This window comes from Notolepis coatsorum (genome assembly GCF_963971535.1).
Source record: "Notolepis coatsorum genome assembly, chromosome: 4".
NCBI lineage: Eukaryota > Metazoa > Chordata > Actinopteri > Aulopiformes > Paralepididae > Notolepis > Notolepis coatsorum.
In genome coordinates, this window is record NC_140168.1 from 59,762,032 (window position 1) to 59,790,023 (window position 27,992).

General features: G+C 41.2%; 1 protein-coding gene across 1 annotated transcript in view; it reads right to left on the reverse strand.

The window, feature by feature from the left end:
* Window positions 1-26,643, reverse strand: part of LOC311226535 (NLR family CARD domain-containing protein 3-like) — a gene marked incomplete at its 3' end in the record, with an annotated part of 139,640 nt that extends 112,997 nt beyond the window's left edge. The window contains exons 1-8 of the mRNA XM_084311955.1: window positions 24,963-26,643; window positions 21,406-21,579; window positions 17,977-18,150; window positions 14,388-14,561; window positions 10,999-11,175; window positions 9,371-9,544; window positions 7,739-7,915; window positions 6,338-6,490 (exon numbers count right to left, since the gene is read on the reverse strand). Of these exons, the coding sequence (XP_084168081.1) occupies window positions 6,338-6,490; window positions 7,739-7,915; window positions 9,371-9,544; window positions 10,999-11,175; window positions 14,388-14,561; window positions 17,977-18,150; window positions 21,406-21,579; window positions 24,963-26,506 (2,747 nt within the window). The 5' untranslated portion in view covers window positions 26,507-26,643. The remainder of the gene's footprint in view (window positions 1-6,337; window positions 6,491-7,738; window positions 7,916-9,370; window positions 9,545-10,998; window positions 11,176-14,387; window positions 14,562-17,976; window positions 18,151-21,405; window positions 21,580-24,962) is intronic.
* Between the last annotated feature and the right edge of the window lie 1,349 nt (window positions 26,644-27,992).

A 27,992-nucleotide genomic window follows, 5' to 3' on the forward strand; every position in this document is an offset into this window, starting at 1 on the left:
TAAGGGGATCATGCAGACCAGAGAAAGACTGGTCTCTCTCTCTCTCTCTCTCTCTCTCTCTCTCTCTCTCTCTCTCTCTCTCTCTCTCTCTCTCTCTCTCTCTCTCTCTCTCTCTCTGGGAGGATGGCAGGGTTTGGAGAGGTGTGCTAGAAACAACAGGCTGATTTCACAGTTGGAGGGCTGAGAGACAGAGAGAGCCCCAGGGGAGGGAGGGAGGGAGGGAGGGAGGACGTACACACATATGGGAAGATAGTTCCCTCACAAAACATACTTGGGTAGAAGAACTAAAGTAAGATGGCTTGGCAAGGTCCAAAAAATGAGGAGTTTCATGCCATAACGGTCTTCTCTTGCAGAGAGGCGCAATACTCATTGGTATTTGTTTATTGGTGAGCTATCACCTTACATCACAATGTTGCTGAATTGTAAAACTTTGGAGCCTATCTGACTTGCTCAAATAAAGTTCTTGGAAGATGTCCTGTGCTTGGAAAGTCTGCTTTTTCCGTTAATGCTCCTGACTCATGGAACGTCCTTCAATGCACTTTAAAGATCAATACTCTTCCGATATGCACAGTTCAAAACCATGATCACTAACTGCTGTGTATCAGTCTGTTTTTAGATCATTTGCCCGGTTTTCCTCTTGTTGTATTACTACTTTTAATTTTGTCCATCTGTTGACTGATCATTGGAAATGAGGGCAGCCTCAATGGTTTTACAAGGACTAGATGATGATGATGATGATGATGATGATGATGATGATGATGATGATGATGATGATGATGATGATGATGATGATGATGATGATGATGATATGCCCCACCATCCAACTACTAAGTAACCAACCAACTTTCCTGGAGTTGTGTTCCAAACAAATTGGCCCAATTTACAACCTTCATCTATCAAAAATATGGTTTATTTCATCTGATTGCTGAAAGGCTTCATCTCTCTCTCTTTCTTCTTTCTCTCTCTCTCTCTCTCTTGTCATCCTTGTTGGGCGATTCCTTGTTGTCATCCATCTCGTGTTTGTCTCTAGCTTTCCAGTACTCTCTGCCCTCTGCATCTTTCTTTAGTACGTCCACTTACATTAGTGTGGGGACGCCCTCGTGATCCATGCCCACGTGTTGCTCCACAGAACCAGTGTGTTGTTCTCTCACATCACCAGTGTTGTTAATAATAACTTGTTGATTTTTGTTTATTTGTTGATCAGATGCAAAAAGAAATATGCTTATATTGTCCACCGGCCGCCCCGCTCTATATACATATCAGTATCGGACCTAAAAAAAACTGTACATTACAAAACAATCTCAATATGCATATTAGATCTAATACAATATATAATCACATGATAAATCATTAATTATTTCATACAATAGAAACACTCTTCTCAACACTATAACATTTCCATAATGAAGTGATCCAAATCACAGAGCCTCTACTGCGCAGGCGCACAGGGAAACAGGCACTATACATAGACACCCCTGGGTTCATCACTCGGGTCCTTTCACTGAGCTGTGAGAACACTTTTTATTATTCATCATAACAGCAGTCACAATGAACAAACATGAAAATAATAACTAAAACAGACAAAAATATGTATTTAATTTTTCTTCTTTTATTGCTTAAGCATGCTTTTGAAAACAGGCCCCGGTTTTTCAAAAGGAGGGAGTATTCAGTATTACATCTCTTGTATTGCATCATCTCTCTTCTCTGTGGACCCCGACACTGTAAGTATTCAGTATTACATCTCTTGTATTGCATCATCTCTCTTCTCTGTGGCCCCCGACACTGTAAGTATTCAGTATTACATCTCTTGTATTGCATCATCTCTCTTCTCTGTGGACCCCGACACTGTCCTGCATCATCTCTCTTCTCTGTGGCCCCCGACACTGTAAGTATTCAGTATTACATCTCTTGTATTGCATCATCTCTCTTCTCTGTGGACCCCGACACTGTAAGTATTCAGTATTACATCTCTTGTATTGCATCATCTCTCTTCTCTGTGGACCCCGACACTGTAAGTATTCAGTATTACATCTCTTGTATTGCATCATCTCTCTTCTCTGTGGACCCCGACACTGTAAGTATTCAGTATTACATCTCTTGTATTGCATCATCTCTCTTCTCTGTGGACCCCGACACTGTAAGTATTCAGTATTACATCTCTTGTATTGCATCATCTCTCTTCTCTGTGGCCCCCGACACTGTAAGTATTCAGTATTACATCTCTTGTATTGCATCATCTCTCTTCTCTGTGGACCCCGACACTGTAAGTATTCAGTATTACATCTCTTGTATTGCATCATCTCTCTTCTCTGTGGACCCCGACACTGTAAGTATTCAGTATTACATCTCTTGTATTGCATCATCTCTCTTCTCTGTGGACCCCGACACTGTAAGTATTCAGTATTACATCTCTTGTATTGCATCATCTCTCTAATTCTCTGTGGACCCCGACACTGTAAGTATTCAGTATTACATCTCTTGTATTGCATCATCTCTCTTCTCTGTGGACCCCGACACTGTAAGTATTCAGTATTACATCTCTTGTATTGCATCATCTCTCTTCTCTGTGGACCCCGACACTGTCCTGCATCCACTGCAGTTGGAGCTAAGTGAGATGCAATGCATCGAAAGTTGCGAGGCCGACAGCAGCCTCTCTCACTTCTGGACTTTTACCGACAGCTGGATAAAGGTAAATAAATACCCAGAAATGCGAACATTTGCAAAGAGAATGCTGAGCTTGTTGGGCTCTACATATATTTGTGAGCAGACATTCTCTGTTATGAACTTGAACAAGAGGCGAGTGAGGTCCAGACTAACTGACTCCCACCCATGCTCGATATTTTACGCATCTCAACCACTGCTCTCAAACCAGACCTTGCATGTACTGCAGTCCAGATCTCAGTTTCACCTCTCATTAGTTTCAGTAAGTTGCTTGTCTCTTGTCTTGCTCATGCCAAATTGATCATTTTTTGTTTCTGCGTGATATGAGTGAGTAAAATGAAGCCTGTATGCGTATGTCATATATGTTATGATGAATTGAAAATGGGGGACACTGATGTAAACAAGACGAAAGTCTTTCTCTGGTCTGCATCCCCTTAACAATTGTATACTATTGAGCTGTACTGTACCCATTCTGCAATCTGTTAATACAGTTTTCAATCAATCAATCAATCAATGGGATGTTTCTCAGCTTCACAGAACTGGATCCCTATGTGTACAATTCTCTCTTGGTGGTGTCTAGACGTGGGTGAGATGAGAAAAACATTGTTCAGTAAGAGACCTACACCTGGTGTCTTGGCTACACAAAAAAGTATATTGTCATTGCACTGTACATCTTGTAATCCAGTGGTTGTGGCTTTGTTGTGTTCAAACAGTATATGTGACATTTTTACATTTAAGTTTTTTATTTTTTATTTGATTAACCTGGGTAGACAGGGTATTTCCCAGATTATTCCTTGTTCGTTGTGTTGTCTCATTCCAAAGGAAAAAGAAATGCTATTTATTACAAATTAAAATACCTTGCACATCTGATTACATTTGGTAACGTGCAAAAAGGCTGAGTTATTTGTGTTTTGTTCACAGCACACCTGACAAAAGACTATTGATTTGATATTGATGATAGTTAAATAAAATTGTTGAAATGCGATGCATTTGTATGTGACTTTATTATGGTCCGAAAGTACATTAAGATAGATGTAGTTAGCCCTTGGGTGTTTTCATATTTTCTAAATGGGCCCCCATTGAAAATAGTTTGGACACCCCTGACCTACCTGAATGCACGTGGCTGATTGGAGCGAGTTATGATTTCCCCCTACTCCCGGGAATGAACTATGATTTCCCTGTACTTACCTGGAACCTCACGTTGTATTGTTTATCCCCCCCCCCCCCCCCCCCCCCTGTAACTTTACATTTCCAGCCAATTTGATTTATGTAAATACCTTTATTGTGAATAAACAAGCCTGTTTGGCTTACACACGTGTCTCCTGAGTTTAATTTGGTTCAGTCACCACAACTCATTTATAAAAATTATATTTTGTTATATGAACACACACGTATTTATTTCATACGACTTAATTCAGTTTGAACCAGTTACACACTGCTGTGCTTAAATAACCTAATACACTTTTAGCAATTCTACTTCTCAGTGATTAGAGTACTATAAGTGAGGTACATGGAGAATGTGCAAATATACAATACATTCACCATACACTACACAAGACCAATGCTGCAGACTGATGAAATTATTATTTATTTCTCTCCATATACCCAAATAGAATAGAAATACTTTTATTATCCCGTGGGAAATTTGACACTGCAAATCGCTCAACATTTAAACATTTAGACGGGACAGGTCACGAATTAGAATAATAACACAAATCAGTCAACATGGAGAATCACAACAAAACATGTCCCAGTTTTCACGCTACTACAGTAGTGTGCATAACACTGTAAGCTCAGCAAATATCAGGCACATATCAAATAAATACAGGTTACAATTACAGTAAAGAAATATATAATCATATATATATATACAGTATATAAATAAATAAAAAACTGCTTCTGGTTTTCCTCTTCCTCCACAACCGTGTCTACCTCTGGCACGGCCTCCGCCTCTTCCTCCTTCTCCTCCTCCTCCTCCTCCGTAGATCCCCCCTCTCACCCTCCTTCCATTTTGGTTACAGTCAGGTGAACTCACCTGCTGCATTTTTATAGTGCGTAAACCTGACTGGTGTGTCTCCAATAAGCAATCATGTGTTTGTGCACCTGGTGACTGTTTAACCAATTGGCTCATGTGTGTGGTCATTTGTCAGTGCTTTGGAATAGCAAGGAAGTGACATCATGTGAGCATTTTATTTCAACCAAAAATGCTTAAACAATCAAGTCAAGTCAAGTCAAGAGTTTTATTTGTCACGGCATACAAGTATACAATGAAATGCGGGGGGTCTTGCCCGCAACGATGTGCATAATACAATAGTAATATATAATAAGAATCCAATAGAACGACATTGTGCAATAAAACAAGTAAACAAAGTAGGGCATATGGGTATCTGTACATGAGTTATTTACAGAGCATGGTAGGACATGCTAGGTCCTGTGGTAGTGCAGTACACTGATCAGGATATGACTGGTCCTTCTCTCCTGTGGTCCTCAGAGAGGTTTCTGTGTGCCGTGTTTGGGTCCAGCCTGAGCTAAATTCTGATGGAGACAGACACACACACACACACACACGTTACTTTTACAATCCGAAATTGAAACATAAACAACAGGCCTAAAATAAACAGGTGAAAAACAGGTGAAGCGGTGATCAGTGTGACTCTGTGGTAGTGTGGTAACCACGGCAACTCTTACACATATATTATCTAACACACACACACACACACATCTGATGGAGACACACACACCTCATGCTACGCTGTCCAGCAGATTGTGATTGACATATTATTTTATTATTAAACCAGCCATATCTGTTCAATGGGAGATCACATGATTATTTTGTACTCATATATATTCTCTTATCGTGTGATGCAGCTGGATTCAGGAGATCATAAGATGCTGTGTAACAAACCATCTGGCGCATCAGGTTATATAATCTCCTGTTTACCAAAAATGTTTTTAATTAAGTTGTATAGTGGCTTTGTATGGGGGATATGTGTTGCCGGATTGGATGGAGAAATCGTCCCCTTTATACACAATGTTTCATTATTCCTGCACAACCTGGCAACCCAGAGTAAAAATCTCCTCGGTGCCTCTGTGCACAGTCAGCCTCTGATGAGAAGGAATGAGGACTAAACTACCCAAATGAAAGATATTCCTGTAGGATTGAAGCCCCTTTTTCACAGCATAATGTTGGCAGGTATGGTATTAAAATGATGTCCAATAAAGAGCTGACCTGCATGATCACATGGCTTTGTTTAGAACGTTTGGTGCGCTTGGCAAAGTGAAAAGAAAAAATGCAACAATGTTGCAACTTCACCCCTGAATCTACCGAACTATAGGTGTGAAAGAGACCTTATGTGAAGAAGAAACAATCTCTTCTGAAAAAAAACCCTGAATCATCTCATGACCACAGGCTGCAAGGTCATCTCAACACACTCAAACACTATGTCAGCATTCAGCACTGTAGGCAGAACCTGTCTGATTAAACTATTATTTGCATAATTACAAATAGAATTCCATTTAGAAAATGAGGTAATAGATAAAATATTCCAATGTACACTAAATCTATTATTGTTGACCAGAACAATCTCCGCTCTGTGGAAATTACTTTGTAATCTGGTCGTTTTTTATATTTAAAACCACTGTTCAATGTATTGGTCCAGAGATAAACAATACATACCTGAGTTTGTCCAGTCCAAGAGACAACAGCTTCTCTCTTGAGTCTCCTGAGATATTGTCATTCAGGTCCAACTCTCTCAGACTGGAGGACTTGGAGCTGAGAACTGAGGCCAGATCTTCACAGCAGCTCTCTGAGAGTTTACAGCCGAACAGCCTGAATGAAGATGGATGGGAAGGAAACCAGAAACATTTAATTTGTATTTATTTAAACAGGGAAACATTTTAAATTAAGAAAATTAAAATAAAGTGGTAGCAATAATACTTAATAGAAACATTTTCCTGGAAAATAAAAGAGGGGAAAGTAGATGAACATGAATGAACTTTCATTAACAACCACAAAATGAGGTTGTGTGAATTAGGAATTAATTACACCCGTGCACACAGAGTGAGGAAGCATTGTGTACCAGCCAGTGAGCATACTTAGGCCCTATACTCAGGAGGCCCGCCCAGGTTTTAGGTTTACAAATGCCTTTATGTAATAATTTGTTCTTATATAGTGTTGTAAAATATATAGATTTTTCAATATTGATAATTATTTTTTTAAGACCTAATCTAACATATGAAAAGAAATATGTTTAAACAGTGATATTTCTCTGAAAGTATTAGAGAGGCTGAGACGTTCAGCACACAATGAAAACAACACACTCACAGCCTATAACCCTACCAGCTGTATTTGAACATCAAAATAAGATGACAATGTATATGAAGCTAAGAAACTGAACAAGGCCCTGTGGTATCGAAAATGGGATCAAATATTAATATTTTTCAAGGAATCAAAGGTATCAAAGTTAGAGCTGGTTTTGGATGTTTACAGATAACTTTATTTAATAATGCACTCTTTTATATATATATTAGTGCTGTCCAAACAAAATTCAATACATATGGATACTGAATATTTGAAACGGTTTCAATACTAATTTGCCACATTATGGAGCAGTTGCCTCAAAGAAAGTAATGTATATGAAGCTAATAAATTGAAAAGGGCCTCATGGTATCGAAAATCTATATTTTTTAAACGAATATTTAGACATTCCAGCATCGTAACAACAATATATATTGTATATTTTGTTTTGTTTGTTATGTTTAAAAAGAATAGTGATATTTCGCTTGTAGAATTAGAGAAGCTGAGAAGTTCAGCACACAATGAAAACAACACACTCACAGCCTATAACCCTACCAGCTGTATTTGAACATCAAAGAAAGTGATGTATATGAAGCTAATAAATTAAAAAAGGCCTCATGGTATCGAATATCAATATTTTCCCAGGAATATTTACACATTCCAGCATCATAACAACACCAATATATATTGTATATTTTGTTTTGTTTTTAGAAAATGAACCAGTATACAATATTCTGTTTGATTTGTTTTGAGTAAAATGTGGCTTCATATAAGACTGACCTGAGTTTCTCCAGTGTACAGTGTGGACTCTTCAGTCCAGCAGAGAGCAGCTTCACTCCTGAAGCCTGGAGCTTGAAGTTGAGACCCAGGTCCAACTCTCTCAGACTGGAGGACTTGGAGCTGAGAACTGAGGCCAGAGCTTCACAGCAGCTCTCTGAGAGGTCACAGCCCGCCAGCCTGAATGAAGATGGATGGGAAGGAAACCAGAAACATTTAATTTGTATTTATTTAAACAGGGAAACATTTTAAATTAAGAAAATTAAAATAAAGTGGTAGCAATAGGAGTCACGCTGGAGCTTTGAACCCGTCGGCGGACAACAAAAGAAATTAGAATCCCTCTTAAATGCTCAAAAAGGACATCTTTTCAGAAATCGATAAAAATAGAAAAATTGCCATTTCTAGTGCTTTGACATGTAAGGTATACGTCCCCCAACTTGCTAAACCTAATACGAATTGTAAATACGTTTAATTCTTGCTAGATGGCATGATTGTAATAATCTCCATTTGCGATAAGAACTACAATCGCGTCACGAAACGCACATACATGGACGCGCGCACACACACAATAGCGGCGTGTGCGCTGTGAATAGGTGTAAGGTGTTACACCCCCGCAGAGGCGTGAGACTGGTATCAGAGCCTACCCCCCCGTCCAAATTCTAAACATAATAATGTATGAATTATCTGTTGCAATAATATCCACGGGACTCGACTTTTTGCAGTCGTTTCTCCTGCGTGAGGAGTCTGAGGACATTCGAGGACATTCTCTCAGATAAAGAAAAAAAAAAGCTTACATACAGACACACACTCTCGCTCTCTCTCAATTCAAATGGGCTTTATTTAACATTAACTACTGTATGGCAGAGTGCGTCTGTGTATACGAGGTATGAATGATCACTGGCTGCTGTGTGACGAGTTTGCTCACCCGTGCTGTCGCGCTATATAAATCCAAGTCATTATTATTATTATTATTAAACACGGACCGCTTTAGTTGACAAGCTTACATACATTTCGGGTCATTTCATAATAGCAGTGTGGACCAGCTCTGTAACCAGCTCTGTAACAAGTACAACGCATCTCGCTAGTTGACAGCTTACGCATGATGTAAAAATTGCAACGTTTCAACTAGAAAGGTAGGCTCAGTAGAGCCCAAATCTCTACCAGACGGGAGCTTTCTCTCCTTCTGTCTGAGAACCCAGGTTCTGGCTACTGTGTGACCCGCGCTGTAGTAAACACGGTGCTTTAGTTGACAGCGTTCGATGCGCTTTGTGAAGGAAAGATGACGTTCTCTCTCTCTCTCTCTCTCTCTCTCTCTCTCTCTCTCTCTCTCTCTCTCTCTCTCTCTCTCTCTCTCTCTCTCTCTCTCTCTCTCTCTCTCTCTCTCTCTCTCTATTGACCAATCACAAGCAAGCATTTCGGCGAATGTGAAAACGCCATGTAATAAATGAAGCTAATAAATTAAAAAGGGCCTCATGGTATCGAATATCAATATTTTCCCAGGAATATTTACACATTCCAGCATCATAACAACACCAATACATATTGTATATATTTTTTTGTTTTTAGAAAATGAACCATTATACAATATTCTGTTTGATTTGTTTTGAGTAAAATGTGGCTTCATATAAGACTGACCTGAGAGTCTCCAGTGTACAGTGTGGACTCTTCAGTCCAGCAGAGAGCAGCTCCACTCCTGAAGCCTGGAGGTTGTTGACACGCAGGTCCAACTCTCTCAGACTGGAGGACTTGGAGCTGAGAACTGAGGCCAGATCTTCACAGCAGCTCTCTGAGAGTTCACAGTACAGCAGCCTGAATGAAGATGGATGGGAAGGAAACCAGAAACATTTAATTTGTATTTATTTAAACAGGGAAACATTTTAAATTAAGAAAATTAAAATAAAGTGGTAGCAATAATAGGAGTCACGCTGGAGCTTTGAACCCGTCGGCGGACAACAAAAGAAATTAGAATCCCTCTTAAATGCTCAAAAAGGACATCTTTTCAGAAATCGATAAAAATAGAAAAATTGCCATTTCTAGTGCTTTGACATGTAAGGTATACGTCCCCCAACTTGCTAAACCTAATACGAATTGTAAATACGTTTAATTCTTGCTAGATGGCATGATTGTAATAATCTCCATTTGCGATAAGAACTACAATCGCGTCACGAAACGCACATACATGGACGCGCGCACACACACAATAGCGGCGTGTGCGCTGTGAATAGGTGTTAGTGTTACACCCCCGCAGAGGCGTGAGACTGGTATCAGAGCCTACCCCCCCATCCAAATTCTAAACATAATAATGTATGAATTATCTGTTGCAATAATATCCACGGGACTCGACTTTTTGCAGTCATTTCTCCTGCGTGAGGAGTCTGAGGACATTCGCGGACATTCTCTCAGATAAGAAAAAAAAAAGCTTACATACAGACACACACTCTCGCTCTCTCTCAATTCAAATGGGCTTTATTTAACATTAACTACTGTATGGCAGAGTGCGTCTGTGTATACGAGGTATGAATGATCACTGGCTGCTGTGTGACGAGTTTGCTCACCCGTGCTGTCGCGCTATATAAATCCAAGTCATTATTATTATTAAACACGGACCGCTTTAGTTGACAAGCTTACATACATTTCGGGTCATTTCATAATAGCAGTGTGGACCAGCTCTGTAACCAGCTCTGTAACAAGTACAACGCATCTCGCTAGTTGACAGCTTACGCATGATGTAAAAATTGCAACGTTTCAACTAGAAAGGTAGGCTCAGTAGAGCCCAAATCTCTACCAGACGGGAGCTTTCTCTCTCTCTGTCTGAGAACCCAGGTTCTGGCTACTGTGTGACCCGCGCTGTAGTAAACACGGTGCTTTAGTTGACAGCGTTCGATGCGCTTTGTGAAGGAAAGATGACGTTCTCTCTCTCTCTCTCTCTCTCTCTCTCTCTCTCTCTCTCTCTCTCTCTCTCTCTCTCTCTCTCTCTCTCTCTCTCTCTCTCTCTCTCTCTCTCTCTCTCTCTCTCTCTCTCGACCAATCACAAGCAAGCATTTCGACGAATGTGAAAACGCCATGTAATAAATGAAGCTAATAAATTAAAAAGGGCCTCATGGTATCGAATATCAATATTTTCCCAGGAATATTTAGACATTCCAGCATCGTAACAACACCAATACATATTGTATATATTTTTTTGTTTTTAGAAAATGAACCAGTATACAATATTCTGTTTGATTTGTTTTGAGTAAAATGTGGCTTCATATAAGACTGACCTGAGAGTCTCCAGTGTACAGTGTGGACTCTTCAGTCCAGCAGAGAGCAGCTTCACTCCTGAAGCCTGGAGCTTGATGTTGCAACCCAGGTCCAACTCTCTCAGACTGGAGGACTTGGAGCTGAGAACTGAGGCCAGAGCTTCACAGCAGCTCTCTGAGAGGTCACAGCCCGCCAGCCTGAATGAAGATGGATGGGAAGGAAACCAGAAACATTTAATTTGTATTTATTTAAACAGGGAAACATTTTAAATTAAGAAAATTAAAATAAAGTGGTAGCAATAGGAGTCACGCTGGAGCTTTGAACCCGTCGGCGGACAACAAAAGAAATTAGAATCCCTCTTAAATGCTCAAAAAGGACATCTTTTCAGAAATCGATAAAAATAGAAAAATTGCCATTTCTAGTGCTTTGACATGTAAGGTATACGTCCCCCAACTTGCTAAACCTAATACGAATTGTAAATACGTTTAATTCTTGCTAGATGGCATGATTGTAATAATCTCCATTTGCGATAAGAACTACAATCGCGTCACGAAACGCACATACATGGACGCGCGCACACACACAATAGCGGCGTGTGCGCTGTGAATAGGTGTTAGTGTTACACCCCCGCAGAGGCGTGAGACTGGTATCAGAGCCTACCCCCCCGTCCAAATTCTAAACATAATAATGTATGAATTATCTGTTGCAATAATATCCACGGGACTCGACTTTTTGCAGTCGTTTCTCCTGCGTGAGGAGTCTGAGGACATTCGCGGACATTCTCTCAGATAAAAAAAAAAAAAGCTTACATACAGACACACACTCTCTCTCAATTCAAATGGGCTTTATTTAACATTAACTACTGTATGGCAGAGTGCGTCTGTGTATACGAGGTATGAATGATAATGTATAATCTCCCACCTCTCCAGCTGCAGCTCCTCCCCCTGCACCATCTCCTCCTCACTGCTGCAACCACAACTCTGCAGTTCCGCTCCCTGGCCCCACCCCCTGTCACCTAGCCCCCCCCAGTGACCTAGTCCCCCCCCCCTGTCACCTGCCCCCCCCCTGTGTCACCCAGCCCCCCCCCCCCTTGTCCCTCACAGTAGATGAGGTGAGGGCGGAACTTAGGAAACTGCATCCAGGAAAGGCGGCTGGCCCGGATGGCGTGTGTTCGAGGCTGCTGAAGCTCTGTGCAGACCAACTGGCTGAGCCGCTCCAGAAGCTCTTCAATATGAGCCTGTGGGACATGAGGGTGCCGGTCCTGTGGAAAACATCATGTCTTGTGCCGGTACCCAAAGCTGGGCGCCCGGCCGAGCTCAACGACTACAGACCGGTGGTCCTCACGTCACACATCATGAAGACACTGGAGAGGCTGCTTCTACACCATCTGAGGCCACAGACTGAACACGCCCTTGACCCCCTGCAGTTTGGGTATCGGGAGAGCATCGGGGTGGACGACGCGGTCCTCTACATGCTACATCGGGCCTACTCCTACCTGGATGAGCCGGGGAGTTATGTGAGGATTATGTTTTTTTATTTTTCGAGCGCTTTTAATACTATTCAACCTCCCATACTAAAAGACAAGCTCAGGAAGATGGGGGTGGATCCCTCCTTCACTGCCTGGATCACAGATTACCTGACAGATCGACCACAGTTTGTCAGAATGGGCAACTGTGTCTCGGAGACAGTGGTCAGCAGCACTGGGGCTCCACAGGGGACTGTTCTCGCTCCGTTCCTGTTCACCCTCTACACGGCAGACTTCAATTACAACTCTGAGTCTTGCCACGTCCAAAAATATTCGGACGACACAGCGATTGTGGCGTGTGTGAGGAAGGGACAGGAGGGAGAGTACAGGGACCAGGTGGGAGCCTTCAGCGACTGGAGCGAACGGAACGGCCTTCTTCTGAACGCAAAAAAGACCAAGGAGATGGTACTGGACTTCCGCAGGTCGAAACCACCTCTGCAACCAGTCAGCATACGGGGGAACAACATTGCGACGGTGCAATCATACAAATATTTAGGTGTGCACCTAGATGATAAGCTGGCCTGGGCTGCTAATGCGGAAGCACTTTACAAGAAAGGACAGAGCAGGCTGTTCTTCCTTAGGAGGCTCAGGTCTTTTAATGTGTGTGGGGAAATGTTGTTCATGTTCTATCAGGCAGTGGTGTCAAGTGTGCTCCTCTACGCCGCTGTCTGCTGGGGTGGTAATACCACGGCCAGGGATACCAGACGGCTGGATAAGCTGGTCAAGAAGGCTGGCTCAGTGGTGGGGAGGAGACTGGACCCACTGGGGACCGTGGTGGAGAGCCGCACGCAGAGCAAGCTGCTGGCCATCATGGGCAATACCAACCACCCTCTCCACCGCCCCCTGGTGGGGCAGAGCAGCAGTCGCAGCGGACGGCTCATCTCCCTGCACTCACGGACTGAGCGGCACAGGAGGTCCTTTGTCCCCACAGCCATCAGACTGTACAACAGCGTATTATAGTTACACCTGTTTTTTACACCTGTTTTTACACCTGTTTTTACATCTGTTTTTACACCTGTTTTTACACCTGTTTTTACATCTGTTTTTACACCTGTTTTTATACACCTGCTTTTATCTAATCACGCTCCTATTTTAATTTTAATTTTAATATTGAGGGTATGATTTGATTGAATTTTATCATGTACTTATTTTAATTCATGATACAGACATAATGTGTAACTACTGTTTGGGAATGGTCAAATGTCTGTATGCTATGTGAGCTGCGAGATACCCTGAATTTCCCCAAGGGGATTAATAAAGTATCTATCTATCTATAGCTACGAGGTCATTGTCGCAAAATAATTGACCGACACAGAGTTTAAAATACCGAGCCGCCTCTGCGAGGTGTTTTAAACGTCAGTGAAGGTCAATTATTTTGCGACAATGATCGAGTATAGCTATACATTATCCCGCTTATTACATGGCTAACTTACTAACAATATACCTAATTCATTTTACATCGACTCGCAACACTGGTTCTGGCTCCGCTCGTCGCTCCGCCCCCCAGCAGCTTCCCCGGCAGCCGGCAGTGTCTGATTGCACTGATGTCAGTGGGCTTGATTGCGAACAGCTGCGCACAGCGGTCATTATTGCTCGGCAGAGGTCCGTTATCGGGTAATATCGGACCTCTGACGCGCGCTATTGACCAATCACAAGCAAGCATTTCGGCGAATGTGAAAACGCCATGTAATAAATGAAGCTAATAAATTAAAAAGGGCCTCATGGTATCGAATATCAATATTTTCCCAGGAATATTTAGACATTCCAGCATCATAACAACACCAATACATTTTGTATATATTTTTTTGTTTTTAGAAAATGAACCAGTATACAATATTCTGTTTGATTTGTTTTGAGTAAAATGTGGCTTCATATAAGACTGACCTGAGAGTCTCCAGTGTACAGTGTGGACTCTTCAGTCCAGCAGAGAGCAGCTCCACTCCTGAATCACGGAGGTAGTTCCTACCCAGGTCCAACTTTCTCAGACTGGAGGACTTGGAGCTGAGAACTGAGGCCAGAGCTTCACAGGATCTCTCTGAGAGGTTACAGGTGTTCAGCCTGAATGAAGATGGATGGGAAGGTAACCAGAAACATTTAATTTGTATTTATTTAAACAGGGAAACATGTAAAATAAAGAAAATAAAAATAAAGTGGTAGCAATAATACTTAATAGAAACATTTTCCTGGAAAATAAAAGAGGGGAAAGTAGATGAACATGAATGAACTTTCATTAACAACCACAATATGAGGTTGTGTGAATTAGGAATGAATTACACCCGTGCAGGCGGGTCTCATTCTCCAACGGACTTACGACAAAAAGGGCTTTCTCTTAGGGCCATTTGAGACCTTTTCGGGCAAGACATGAATATAGACAATATATTATAATATAATATTAATTATATATGTTTTATTGGGACGGTTGGTGAATTTCAAAATTGGCCCGAAAAGGTCTCAAATGGCCCTAAGAGAAAGCCCTTTTTGTCGTAAGTCCTTGGAGAATGAGACCGGCATTGTTTCACTGTACCAGCCAGTGAGCATACTTAGGCCCTATACTCAGGAGGCCCGGCCAGGTTGAAAAGAAATCCAAATTCCAATATATTTTTCTCAATCAAAACATGCAATTGTCATTTCATATTGCACACAGACCAGCGCTGACCTTAAAGCTATGATATCTAGCTATTCAGCCCTATGTTTGACGTTTCCCTGTGACAAGTTACACTGTTTGTACAGTATGTGCAGTGAAAATCTGTGTGTATGCCACTCCCACCAACAGCCACACAGGCATTAGGAGACATGCTGTGAAAACCAAAATGGTAGAAGGAAGTATTTATATCCGCGAAAAATATGACGTAAATCAGTAGTGTGGGACCATTTTGGATATGAGCAGGAGGTTGTTGAAAATGGATAATGAATGCTAACGGGTCCAATGTGTCTAACATGCTTAAAATCCTCACCATCCCTGTTTGCCAAAGCCACTGTAAACCTACTGGATCTTAAGCTAACGTTAGTTGCTAACGTTAACTAAGATGGCCCCAAGACTAAAACCAACCCTGGAGACTCTCACAGCGTGACAGTCCTATGGCCGACTTTATTTAATTTTCATTTGAGTTGGATTTGCAACAATAAGACAATTCCATTGTCATCCAACCAGCCAATAAAAAGGTGGAGCTGTAGGTGTCCTTCACTACACTGAAGCCATGTGACAGCTGTCTGATACCAGTACATACAGGAAATCCAGCAACAGCCCCAGGACATTCACTCGCAACATCATCAAACCGGTTATTGATGAAGCTCTCAAATCTGGCCACATCAAAGGTTCTGCGACCACAGTTATCTTTTACATAAATCAGCAAAGGAGCCCAGTTTTGTATTTACTCCCAAAAATGCACAGGAACAAAACACTGTGTCCTGGTCGCCCCACTGTGTCCAGCAATGACTCTGTTACTGTCCCAATATGTTGATCATTATAACCAACCATTACAACTTAAACTACCGTCCTACATCAATGACTCCCTGGTAGAACCACTATCCAAATGAGTTGATCACTTTATCCAACCATTCCTACATTAACTATACCATCCTACATGATTACCTGACTCCTCTGATTTCCTCTGCAAGTTTGATCAACTTGATGTGAATGTTTCTGGCCACCATGAACATTGAGTCACTGTACACACAAATACAACAGGCATCAATGTGAACCAACACATTACTAGAAAGAATGTCTGATCAACCGCCCAACGGTCTCATTGTTGCATTGGCTAAAATATGCCTATGCCACAACCGCTTCATGTTTAGTGATGGACACTACTTGTTGGAGCCATTCTATTGTGTTCTTAGTGTATCTATCATTTGTTTACATTTTGTTTCTGCCCCTCTGTAGTCATCTACCCCACCTAGTGTCCAAAGGCCGGTAGTGCATGTTGAGAGTGAGGGGCGGGGACTCTTGGAATCTCAGGTGGTTTAATGAGCAGGAAGAGAAGGCCTAGGCATGGTAAAAATGTTTGGTGAAGGTGCCAGGTCATACATTTTTCTTTAAACCACATCAGTGTTAGAATACTATTATTTATGAGTATTGGAATCTTTCTTTTGGTGTTTTATTTAGATGCTTAAAATAAATCTATAATTTAATTCATAATACCTTGGATCTCGTTTTGGATTTTTTTGGAATGTGCATGTTAAAGACACTACCTGGTTGACCTACAAGAAGCCACTACACTACTGTATGGCTATGGGTTGTGTGTACAATACATGGTTTGTTAAACTGTTCAGTGACACATGCAGTTATTTTCAGCATCACCTAGACTCCTGTAATCAGCTCTCTAGCAACACTTTACAACATGGAAGTGCCAGAATGAACCTTGTATCGTAGTTGATAAACCTTAGTTTCAGAATAGTCAGAACAATCTCTTGTTAAAACAACATTGTGTTTGCTTAGCAGTGTTTTGTTTATGGGTGAAGCATTTACAATGTATGATATTTCATGAAACAAGATGGCTGGTCTGGCCAGAAACCACACCACTTTCTCACTACACTATTCTCCACACCCACTGGCAGTCTCCAGGGACGGAGAAAATCCAAAACAGGAGATATCTTTAATTGCTTTAAAAATTGTAAGCGCTGCTGCGTGCCTCTGGCACAAAGAAGCGTGACCACATCACTTCATCGCTTCATGTTCGCTTCAGGCTTTCATTGGCTTTTTGAGGCTTGTTAAGCCCTGGTCCTGTTGTGACTATCTAGTGTATTTATTGTATTGTATTGACTTTGTCAGTTTCTTTGTACTGTGAAGCACTTTGGTTCAACTTCGGTTGGTTTTATATGTGCTATACAAAACAATGAATAAAAAAAATATATATATTACAGAGGTGTTCCATAGACTCACAGGAATTGTGTAAAAGTGCCCAAATAGTGAAAGAAATAGTAAAATAGTTCCCCTTTAAACGTCAGTGAAGGTCAATTATTTTGCGACAATGATCGAGTATAGCTATACATTATCCCGCTTATTACATGGCTAACTTACTAACAATATACCTAATTCATTTTACATCGACTCGCAACACTGGTTCTGGCTCCGCTCGTCGCTCCGCCCCCCAGCAGCTTCCCCGGCAGCCGGCAGTGTCTGATTGCACTGATGTCAGTGGGCTTGATTTTGCGAACAGCTGCGCACAGCGGTCATTATTGCTCGGCAGAGGTCCGTTATCGGGTAATATCGGACCTCTGACGCGCGCTATTGACCAATCACAAGCAAGCATTTCGGCGAATGTGAAAACGCCATGTAATAAATGAAGCTAATAAATTAAAAAGGGCCTCATGGTATCGAATATCAATATTTTCCCAGTAATATTTAGACATTCCAGCATCGTAACAACACCAATACATATTGTATATATTTTTTTGTTTTTAGAAAATGAACCAGTATACAATATTCTGTTTGATTTGTTTTGAGTAAAATGTGGCTTCATATAAGACTGACCAGAGTTTCTCCAGTTTACAGTGTGGACTCTTCAGTCCAGCAGAGAGCAGCTCCACTCCTGAATCATGGAGGTTGTTGCCACGCAGGTCCAACTCTCTCAGACTGGAGGACTTGGAGCTGAGAACTGAGGCCAGAGCTTCACAGGATCTCTCTGAGAGGCCACAGCGCTCCAGCCTGAATGAAGATGGATGGGAAGGTAACCAGAAACATTTAAGTTGTATTTATTTAAACAGGGAAACATGTAAAATAAAGAAAATTAAAATAAAGTGGTAGCAATAATACTTAATAGAAACATTTTCCTGGGAAATAAAAGAGGGGAAAGTAGATGAACATGAATGAACTTTCATTAACAACCACAATATGAGGTTGTGTGAATTAGGAATGAATTACACCCGTGCAGGCGGGTCTCATTCTCCAACGGACTTACGACAAAAAGGGCTTTCTCCTTGGAGAATGAGACCGGCATTGTTTCACTGTACCAGCCAGTGAGCATACTTAGGCCCTATACTCAGGAGGCCCATGCAGGTTGAAAAGAAATCCAAATTCCAATATATTTTTCTCAATCAAAACGTGCAATTGTCATTTCATATTGCACACAGACCAGCGCTGACCTTAAAGCTATGATATCTAGCTATTCAGCCCTATGTTTGACGTTTCCCTGTGACAAGTTACACTGTTTGTACAGTATGTGCAGTGAAAATCTGTGTGTATGCCACTCCCACCAACAGCCACACAGGCATTAGGAGACATGCTGTGAAAACCAAAATGGTAGAAGGAAGTATTTATATCCGCGAAAAATATGACGTAAATCAGTAGTGTGGGACCATTTTGGATATGAGCAGGAGGTTGTTGAAAATGGATAATGAATGCTAACGGGTCCAATGTGTCTAACATGCTTAAAATCCTCACCATCCCTGTTTGCCAAAGCCACTGTAAACCTACTGGATCTTAAGCTAACGTTAGTTGCTAACGTTAACTAAGATGGCCCCAAGACTAAAACCAACCCTGGAGACTCTCACAGCGTGACAGTCCTATGGCCGACTTTATTTAATTTTCATTTGAGTTGGATTTGCAACAATAAGACAATTCCATTGTCATCCAACCAGCCAATAAAAAGGTGGAGCTGTAGGTGTCCTTCACTACACTGAAGCCATGTGACAGCTGTCTGATACCAGTACATACAGGAAATCCAGCAACAGCCCCAGGACATTCACTCGCAACATCATCAAACCGGTTATTGATGAAGCTCTCAAATCTGGCCACATCAAAGGTTCTGCGACCACAGTTATCTTTTACATAAATCAGCAAAGGAGCCCAGTTTTGTATTTACTCCCAAAAATGCACAGGAACAAAACACTGTGTCCTGGTCGCCCCACTGTGTCCAGCAATGACTCTGTTACTGTCCCAATATGTTGATCATTATAACCAACCATTACAACTTAAACTACCGTCCTACATCAATGACTCCCTGGTAGAACCACTATCCAAATGAGTTGATCACTTTATCCAACCATTCCTACATTAACTATACCATCCTACATGATTACCTGACTCCTCTGATTTCCTCTGCAAGTTTGATCAACTTGATGTGAATGTTTCTGGCCACCATGAACATTGAGTCACTGTACACACAAATACAACAGGCATCAATGTGAACCAACACATTACTAGAAAGAATGTCTGATCAACCGCCCAACGGTCTCATTGTTGCATTGGCTAAAATATGCCTATGCCACAACCGCTTCATGTTTAGTGATGGACACTACTTGTTGGAGCCATTCTATTGTGTTCTTAGTGTATCTATCATTTGTTTACATTTTGTTTCTGCCCCTCTGTAGTCATCTACCCCACCTAGTGTCCAAAGGCCGGTAGTGCATGTTGAGAGTGAGGGGCGGGGACTCTTGGAATCTCAGGTGGTTTAATGAGCAGGAAGAGAAGGCCTAGGCATGGTAAAAATGTTTGGTGAAGGTGCCAGGTCATACATTTTTCTTTAAACCACATCAGTGTTAGAATACTATTATTTATGAGTATTGGAATCTTTCTTTTGGTGTTTTATTTAGATGCTTAAAATAAATCTATAATTTAATTCATAATACCTTGGATCTCGTTTTGGATTTTTTTTGGAATGTGCATGTTAAAGACACTACCTGGTTGACCTACAAGAAGCCACTACACTACTGTATGGCTATGGGTTGTGTGTACAATACATGGTTTGTTAAACTGTTCAGTGACACATGCAGTTATTTTCAGCATCACCTAGACTCCTGTAATCAGCTCTCTAGCAACACTTTACAACATGGAAGTGCCAGAATGAACCTTGTATCGTAGTTGATAAACCTTAGTTTCAGAATAGTCAGAACAATCTCTTGTTAAAACAACATTGTGTTTGCTTAGCAGTGTTTTGTTTATGGGTGAAGCATTTACAATGTATGATATTTCATGAAACAAGATGGCTGGTCTGGCCAGAAACCACACCACTTTCTCACTACACTATTCTCCACACCCACTGGCAGTCTCCAGGGACGGAGAAAATCCAAAACAGGAGATATCTTTAATTGCTTTAAAAATTGTAAGCGCTGCTGCGTGCCTCTGGCACAAAGAAGCGTGACCACATCACTTCATCGCTTCATGTTCGCTTCAGGCTTTCATTGGCTTTTTGAGGCTTGTTAAGCCCTGGTCCTGTTGTGACTATCTAGTGTATTTATTGTATTGTATTGACTTTGTCAGTTTCTTTGTACTGTGAAGCACTTTGGTTCAACTTCGGTTGGTTTTATATGTGCTATACAAAACAATGAATAAAAAAAATATATATATTACAGAGGTGTTCCATAGACTCACAGGAATTGTGTAAAAGTGCCCAAATAGTGAAAGAAATAGTAAAATAGTTCCCCTTTAAACGTCAGTGAAGGTCAATTATTTTGCGACAATGATCGAGTATAGCTATACATTATCCCGCTTATTACATGGCTAACTTACTAACAATATACCTAATTCATTTTACATCGACTCGCAACACTGGTTCTGGCTCCGCTCGTCGCTCCGCCCCCCAGCAGCTTCCCCGGCAGCCGGCAGTGTCTGATTGCACTGATGTCAGTGGGCTTGATTTTGCGAACAGCTGCGCACAGCGGTCATTATTGCTCGGCAGAGGTCCGTTATCGGGTAATATCGGACCTCTGACGCGCGCTATTGACCAATCACAAGCAAGCATTTCGGCGAATGTGAAAACGCCATGTAATAAATGAAGCTAATAAATTAAAAAGGGCCTCATGGTATCGAATATCAATATTTTCCCAGTAATATTTAGACATTCCAGCATCGTAACAACACCAATACATATTGTATATATTTTTTTGTTTTTAGAAAATGAACCAGTATACAATATTCTGTTTGATTTGTTTTGAGTAAAATGTGGCTTCATATAAGACTGACCAGAGTTTCTCCAGTTTACAGTGTGGACTCTTCAGTCCAGCAGAGAGCAGCTCCACTCCTGAATCATGGAGGTTGTTGCCACGCAGGTCCAACTCTCTCAGACTGGAGGACTTGGAGCTGAGAACTGAGGCCAGAGCTTCACAGGATCTCTCTGAGAGGCCACAGCGCTCCAGCCTGAATGAAGATGGATGGGAAGGTAACCAGAAACATTTAAGTTGTATTTATTTAAACAGGGAAACATGTAAAATAAAGAAAATTAAAATAAAGTGGTAGCAATAATACTTAATAGAAACATTTTCCTGGGAAATAAAAGAGGGGAAAGTAGATGAACATGAATGAACTTTCATTAACAACCACAATATGAGGTTGTGTGAATTAGGAATGAATTACACCCGTGCAGGCGGGTCTCATTCTCCAACGGACTTACGACAAAAAGGGCTTTCTCCTTGGAGAATGAGACCGGCATTGTTTCACTGTACCAGCCAGTGAGCATACTTAGGCCCTATACTCAGGAGGCCCATGCAGGTTGAAAAGAAATCCAAATTCCAATATATTTTTCTCAATCAAAACGTGCAATTGTCATTTCATATTGCACACAGACCAGCGCTGACCTTAAAGCTATGATATCTAGCTATTCAGCCCTATGTTTGACGTTTCCCTGTGACAAGTTACACTGTTTGTACAGTATGTGCAGTGAAAATCTGTGTGTATGCCACTCCCACCAACAGCCACACAGGCATTAGGAGACATGCTGTGAAAACCAAAATGGTAGAAGGAAGTATTTATATCCGCGAAAAATATGACGTAAATCAGTAGTGTGGGACCATTTTGGATATGAGCAGGAGGTTGTTGAAAATGGATAATGAATGCTAACGGGTCCAATGTGTCTAACATGCTTAAAATCCTCACCATCCCTGTTTGCCAAAGCCACTGTAAACCTACTGGATCTTAAGCTAACGTTAGTTGCTAACGTTAACTAAGATGGCCCCAAGACTAAAACCAACCCTGGAGACTCTCACAGCGTGACAGTCCTATGGCCGACTTTATTTAATTTTCATTTGAGTTGGATTTGCAACAATAAGACAATTCCATTGTCATCCAACCAGCCAATAAAAAGGTGGAGCTGTAGGTGTCCTTCACTACACTGAAGCCATGTGACAGCTGTCTGATACCAGTACATACAGGAAATCCAGCAACAGCCCCAGGACATTCACTCGCAACATCATCAAACCGGTTATTGATGAAGCTCTCAAATCTGGCCACATCAAAGGTTCTGCGACCACAGTTATCTTTTACATAAATCAGCAAAGGAGCCCAGTTTTGTATTTACTCCCAAAAATGCACAGGAACAAAACACTGTGTCCTGGTCGCCCCACTGTGTCCAGCAATGACTCTGTTACTGTCCCAATATGTTGATCATTATAACCAACCATTACAACTTAAACTACCGTCCTACATCAATGACTCCCTGGTAGAACCACTATCCAAATGAGTTGATCACTTTATCCAACCATTCCTACATTAACTATACCATCCTACATGATTACCTGACTCCTCTGATTTCCTCTGCAAGTTTGATCAACTTGATGTGAATGTTTCTGGCCACCATGAACATTGAGTCACTGTACACACAAATACAACAGGCATCAATGTGAACCAACACATTACTAGAAAGAATGTCTGATCAACCGCCCAACGGTCTCATTGTTGCATTGGCTAAAATATGCCTATGCCACAACCGCTTCATGTTTAGTGATGGACACTACTTGTTGGAGCCATTCTATTGTGTTCTTAGTGTATCTATCATTTGTTTACATTTTGTTTCTGCCCCTCTGTAGTCATCTACCCCACCTAGTGTCCAAAGGCCGGTAGTGCATGTTGAGAGTGAGGGGCGGGGACTCTTGGAATCTCAGGTGGTTTAATGAGCAGGAAGAGAAGGCCTAGGCATGGTAAAAATGTTTGGTGAAGGTGCCAGGTCATACATTTTTCTTTAAACCACATCAGTGTTAGAATACTATTATTTATGAGTATTGGAATCTTTCTTTTGGTGTTTTATTTAGATGCTTAAAATAAATCTATAATTTAATTCATAATACCTTGGATCTCGTTTTGGATTTTTTTTGGAATGTGCATGTTAAAGACACTACCTGGTTGACCTACAAGAAGCCACTACACTACTGTATGGCTATGGGTTGTGTGTACAATACATGGTTTGTTAAACTGTTCAGTGACACATGCAGTTATTTTCAGCATCACCTAGACTCCTGTAATCAGCTCTCTAGCAACACTTTACAACATGGAAGTGCCAGAATGAACCTTGTATCGTAGTTGATAAACCTTAGTTTCAGAATAGTCAGAACAATCTCTTGTTAAAACAACATTGTGTTTGCTTAGCAGTGTTTTGTTTATGGGTGAAGCATTTACAATGTATGATATTTCATGAAACAAGATGGCTGGTCTGGCCAGAAACCACACCACTTTCTCACTACACTATTCTCCACACCCACTGGCAGTCTCCAGGGACGGAGAAAATCCAAAACAGGAGATATCTTTAATTGCTTTAAAAATTGTAAGCGCTGCTGCGTGCCTCTGGCACAAAGAAGCGTGACCACATCACTTCATCGCTTCATGTTCGCTTCAGGCTTTCATTGGCTTTTTGAGGCTTGTTAAGCCCTGGTCCTGTTGTGACTATCTAGTGTATTTATTGTATTGTATTGACTTTGTCAGTTTCTTTGTACTGTGAAGCACTTTGGTTCAACTTCGGTTGGTTTTATATGTGCTATATAAATAAAGGTAACCGTGACCAGTCACAGCTGTAGAAGTAATTATCAGGTGCGCTATTATGGTTCATTAACACAGACGTCTCAGTGCCTAAAGGCTTGAGTGAGCACTGCTGTGGGACAGCGATTCCACAGTTGAAGGAAATGTGCAGGCAGAGGAGGGTCTTGATCCATTCATGACAGGAATGAAGTGTAGGCTAATACATGTTGTAGCCTAGACGGACATCTCTCCGAGTACCCTTCTAGACCCTTATTCCATCCATCATATTAACGGTAGACTCTGTAATGCCATCAAACAGTGACATCTAAGCCCTCTAGAGAGCCCCGCTTGGGATTGCACTTTTACATGTTTTGTTTTGGTCTGATGTGTAGGTTGGGTTTGAATGGGTATAGGGATGGATTGGGTTGCTATTGCTGACCACACCTCAAGCTCTGCCAAAAAAGAGGCCTGGAGAAATGCACAGTAGGTTACTAAACCACACATCAGACCAAAACAAAATATTTAAACAAAGTGAAATACAGAGAAGGGCTCAAGAGGTCACTGTTTGACTACATTACACATTCTACTTTTAACAGTGATATACTAAATTAATTACTAATGATGATGATGGTGATTGTTGCTACTATCCCTGACAAATAATTAATTTAATCAAGGGAGTATTATCTATACAGAACACTTAATTATCTAGATAGTATCTACACAGAACACTTAATTATCTAGATAGTATCTACACGGAACACTTAATTATCTAGGTATTATCTAGACGGAACACTTACATAGCTTTACTGCAGGCGTTGACCACTGGCAGCAGTCCCAAAAGAGCCTCATGTGATGCAGAATATTTCTTCAGGTCAAACACGTCCAGATTCTCTTCTGATGTCAGCAACACAAATGTCAGAGCTGACCACTGAGCCGGGGAAAGTTTGTCAGTGGATAACCTTCCTTGGTTCAGGTACCGTTGGATCTCCTCCACTAGAGAATGATCATTGAGCTCATTCAGACAGTGGAACAGATTGATGCTTCTCTCTGAAGACGGATTCTCTCTGATCTTCTTCTTGATGTACTCAACTGTCTTCTGACTAGTCTCTGAGCTGCTTCTTGTCTTTGTCAGCAGGTCTGGTATGATCATCTGATTGGTCTTCAGTGAGAGACCCAGGAGGAAGCGGAGAAAAAGGTCCAGCTTTCCATTCTCACTCTGTAAGGCCTTTTCCACAGCACAGTTATAGAAGGGTTGTTTAAAAGGCACCCAATAGAACCAGGATGGTTCTAGCAGATTCACATTTTCGTTGTTGAATGCAAGAAAGACATGAAGAGCAGCCAGAAACTCCTGAATGCTCAGATGGATGAAGCTGAACACCTTTACTCCCACATCTTTTTTAACGTTCTGTGTGAACACTCCTGACCACACTGAGGCTGCTTCGACATCAATGCCACTCTTTTTCAGGTCCTTTTCATAGAAGATCAGGTTGCCTTCCTCCAGCTGTTCAAAAGCTAGTTTCGCCAGAGACAGAATGATCTTACTGGGCTCTGTATTCCAGTCTTGGAACGTGGTACTTGGTACTTGGTCTCTATCGTACTTATTCCCTCGTATGGACTGAAACACCAGCAACCTGATGTACATCTCAGTCAGGGTCTTGGGCAGCACTCTGTCTTGGTCACTTTTGTCTGTCAGCATTCTCTCCAGAACTGTAGCAGAGACCGAACAGAAGACTGGGATGTGGCACATGATGTGGAGGCTCTTTGATGCCTTGATGTGTGAGATGATACTGCTGGCCAGCTCCACATTATCACTGAATCTCTTCTTGAAGAACTCCTTCTTCTGTGGATCAGTGAATCCTCGTGCCTCGGTTACCATGTCAACATACTCAGAAGGGATCTTATGGGCTGCTGCAGGTCGGGAGGTTATCCAGATGAGAGCAGAGGGAAGCAGTTTCCCCTTGATGAGGTTTGTCAGCAGGTTGTCTACTGAGGTCGGCTCTGTGACATTAGTAAATGTCTCCTTGTTTTCAAAGTCTAAATCAAGACGACATTCATCCAGACCATCACAGATGAACAGAACTCTGTACTTGTTTGTTTTAACATTTCGGTTGTTTGAATTCTGTAATTCTGTGAAAACTTCAGTGAGGACCTCTTTTGTAATACCTTCAGTACGTTTACCGATAAGGTCCACCAAGCAAATCTTCGCCTTCGAGTCATTCAACTCTCGAAATGGGAGTCGAAATACAAGATCGATGTCTTGGTTTGTCTTTCCTTCAGCCCAGTCCAGGAGGAACTTGTTTACAAGGTATGTTTTTCCAATGCCTGCCACTCCCGTTGTCATGACCGTTTTGATTTCTTTCTCATATAGCTCATCACATTTGATTGATGTTTCTGGTTTCCTGCATGCTGCTTCAATCTGTCTGACCTCATGGTCAGTGATGACATCCCCAGTTCCTCCATGGTTGAGAAAGACCTCTGTGTAGCCGTCATTTAGAAGTATCTTCTCGTCCTGTATACTCTTGGCCGTCGCATTGGCCTTGTACTGTTTGATACCTAAAAATGTATGCAATATTTAGTTTGTTAGCCATGATATCAGATTCAGACAAGTGCTCTGTCCTTAACAACTGGAACATGCATCTATATAACTACTGTATGTGTTCTAAACAATGATAAAAAATGTGTTCCTAATACTAATGTTTCCACCATTAAAACAATAGTTTTTGTTGTATTAAAATTACAAGCAGTTGTAAAATGGATTATTTTGGACCAGTCAGATGGGGGCAATTTAATTTAGCAGACAGAGAAATGACAAAACCCACCACTAGAGCCTCTCCACCTACATCAGGATACATTTATTTATAATTAATGTTTCATTCACCAGTTTCAATAGGTCCAGAGGCTCCAGCAGTGCCTCCAGTCTCTGAGTCAGTTGATCTTGTCTCAGCATGGACTTCTGGAGAACAGAGAAGACAAAGTAAGTTAGAACACATCACACAGAACAGAGAAGACAGTTTGAACACAGAACAGAGAAGACAAAGTAAGTTAGAACACATCACACAGAACAGAGAAGACAGTTTGAACACAGAACAGAGAAGACAAAGTAAGTTAGAACACATCACACAGAACATAGAAGACAGTTTGAACACAGAGCAGAACAGAGAAGACAAAGTAAGTTAGAACACACCACACAGAACATAGAAGACAGTTTGAACACAGAGCAGAACAGAGAAGACAAAGTAAGTTAGAACACATCACACAGAACAGAGAAGACAGTTTGAACACATCTAGAAACCTGCTACAGCTGCAGGGCAGAGACTGATTCAAATTGAAGAAGATAGTTGACACAATATCTTATAAAACAAGGTAACATTGTGTACCACATCACTCATGCATTCATTATCTTCTTCTCAGTATTAATGAAAGGAATGATATGGGTTAACAAAATAAGTATTTTAATATTAATTCATATTCCCTTCATATTACATATCAAATAGTGAATGAAGGACTGATGTGATATGAAGGAAATAATGCACAATCAACAAGGATCTATCTCTGCAGTTATTTAGGCTAGAGATAATCATATGAAAAGCAGAATACCAACAACAATGCCATCTACAAGTCGTTGACAACTGGAACATGCATCTATATAACTACTGTATGTGTTCTAAAGTAAACAATGGTAAACACGTTTTCCTACTACTAATGTTTCCACCATCAAAACAATAGTTTTTGTTGTAACATACATGTATTATCTTAAAATTACAAGCTGTTGTAAAACTGATTATTTTGGATCAGGCAGTAGGGGCAATTTCATTTAGCAGACAGAG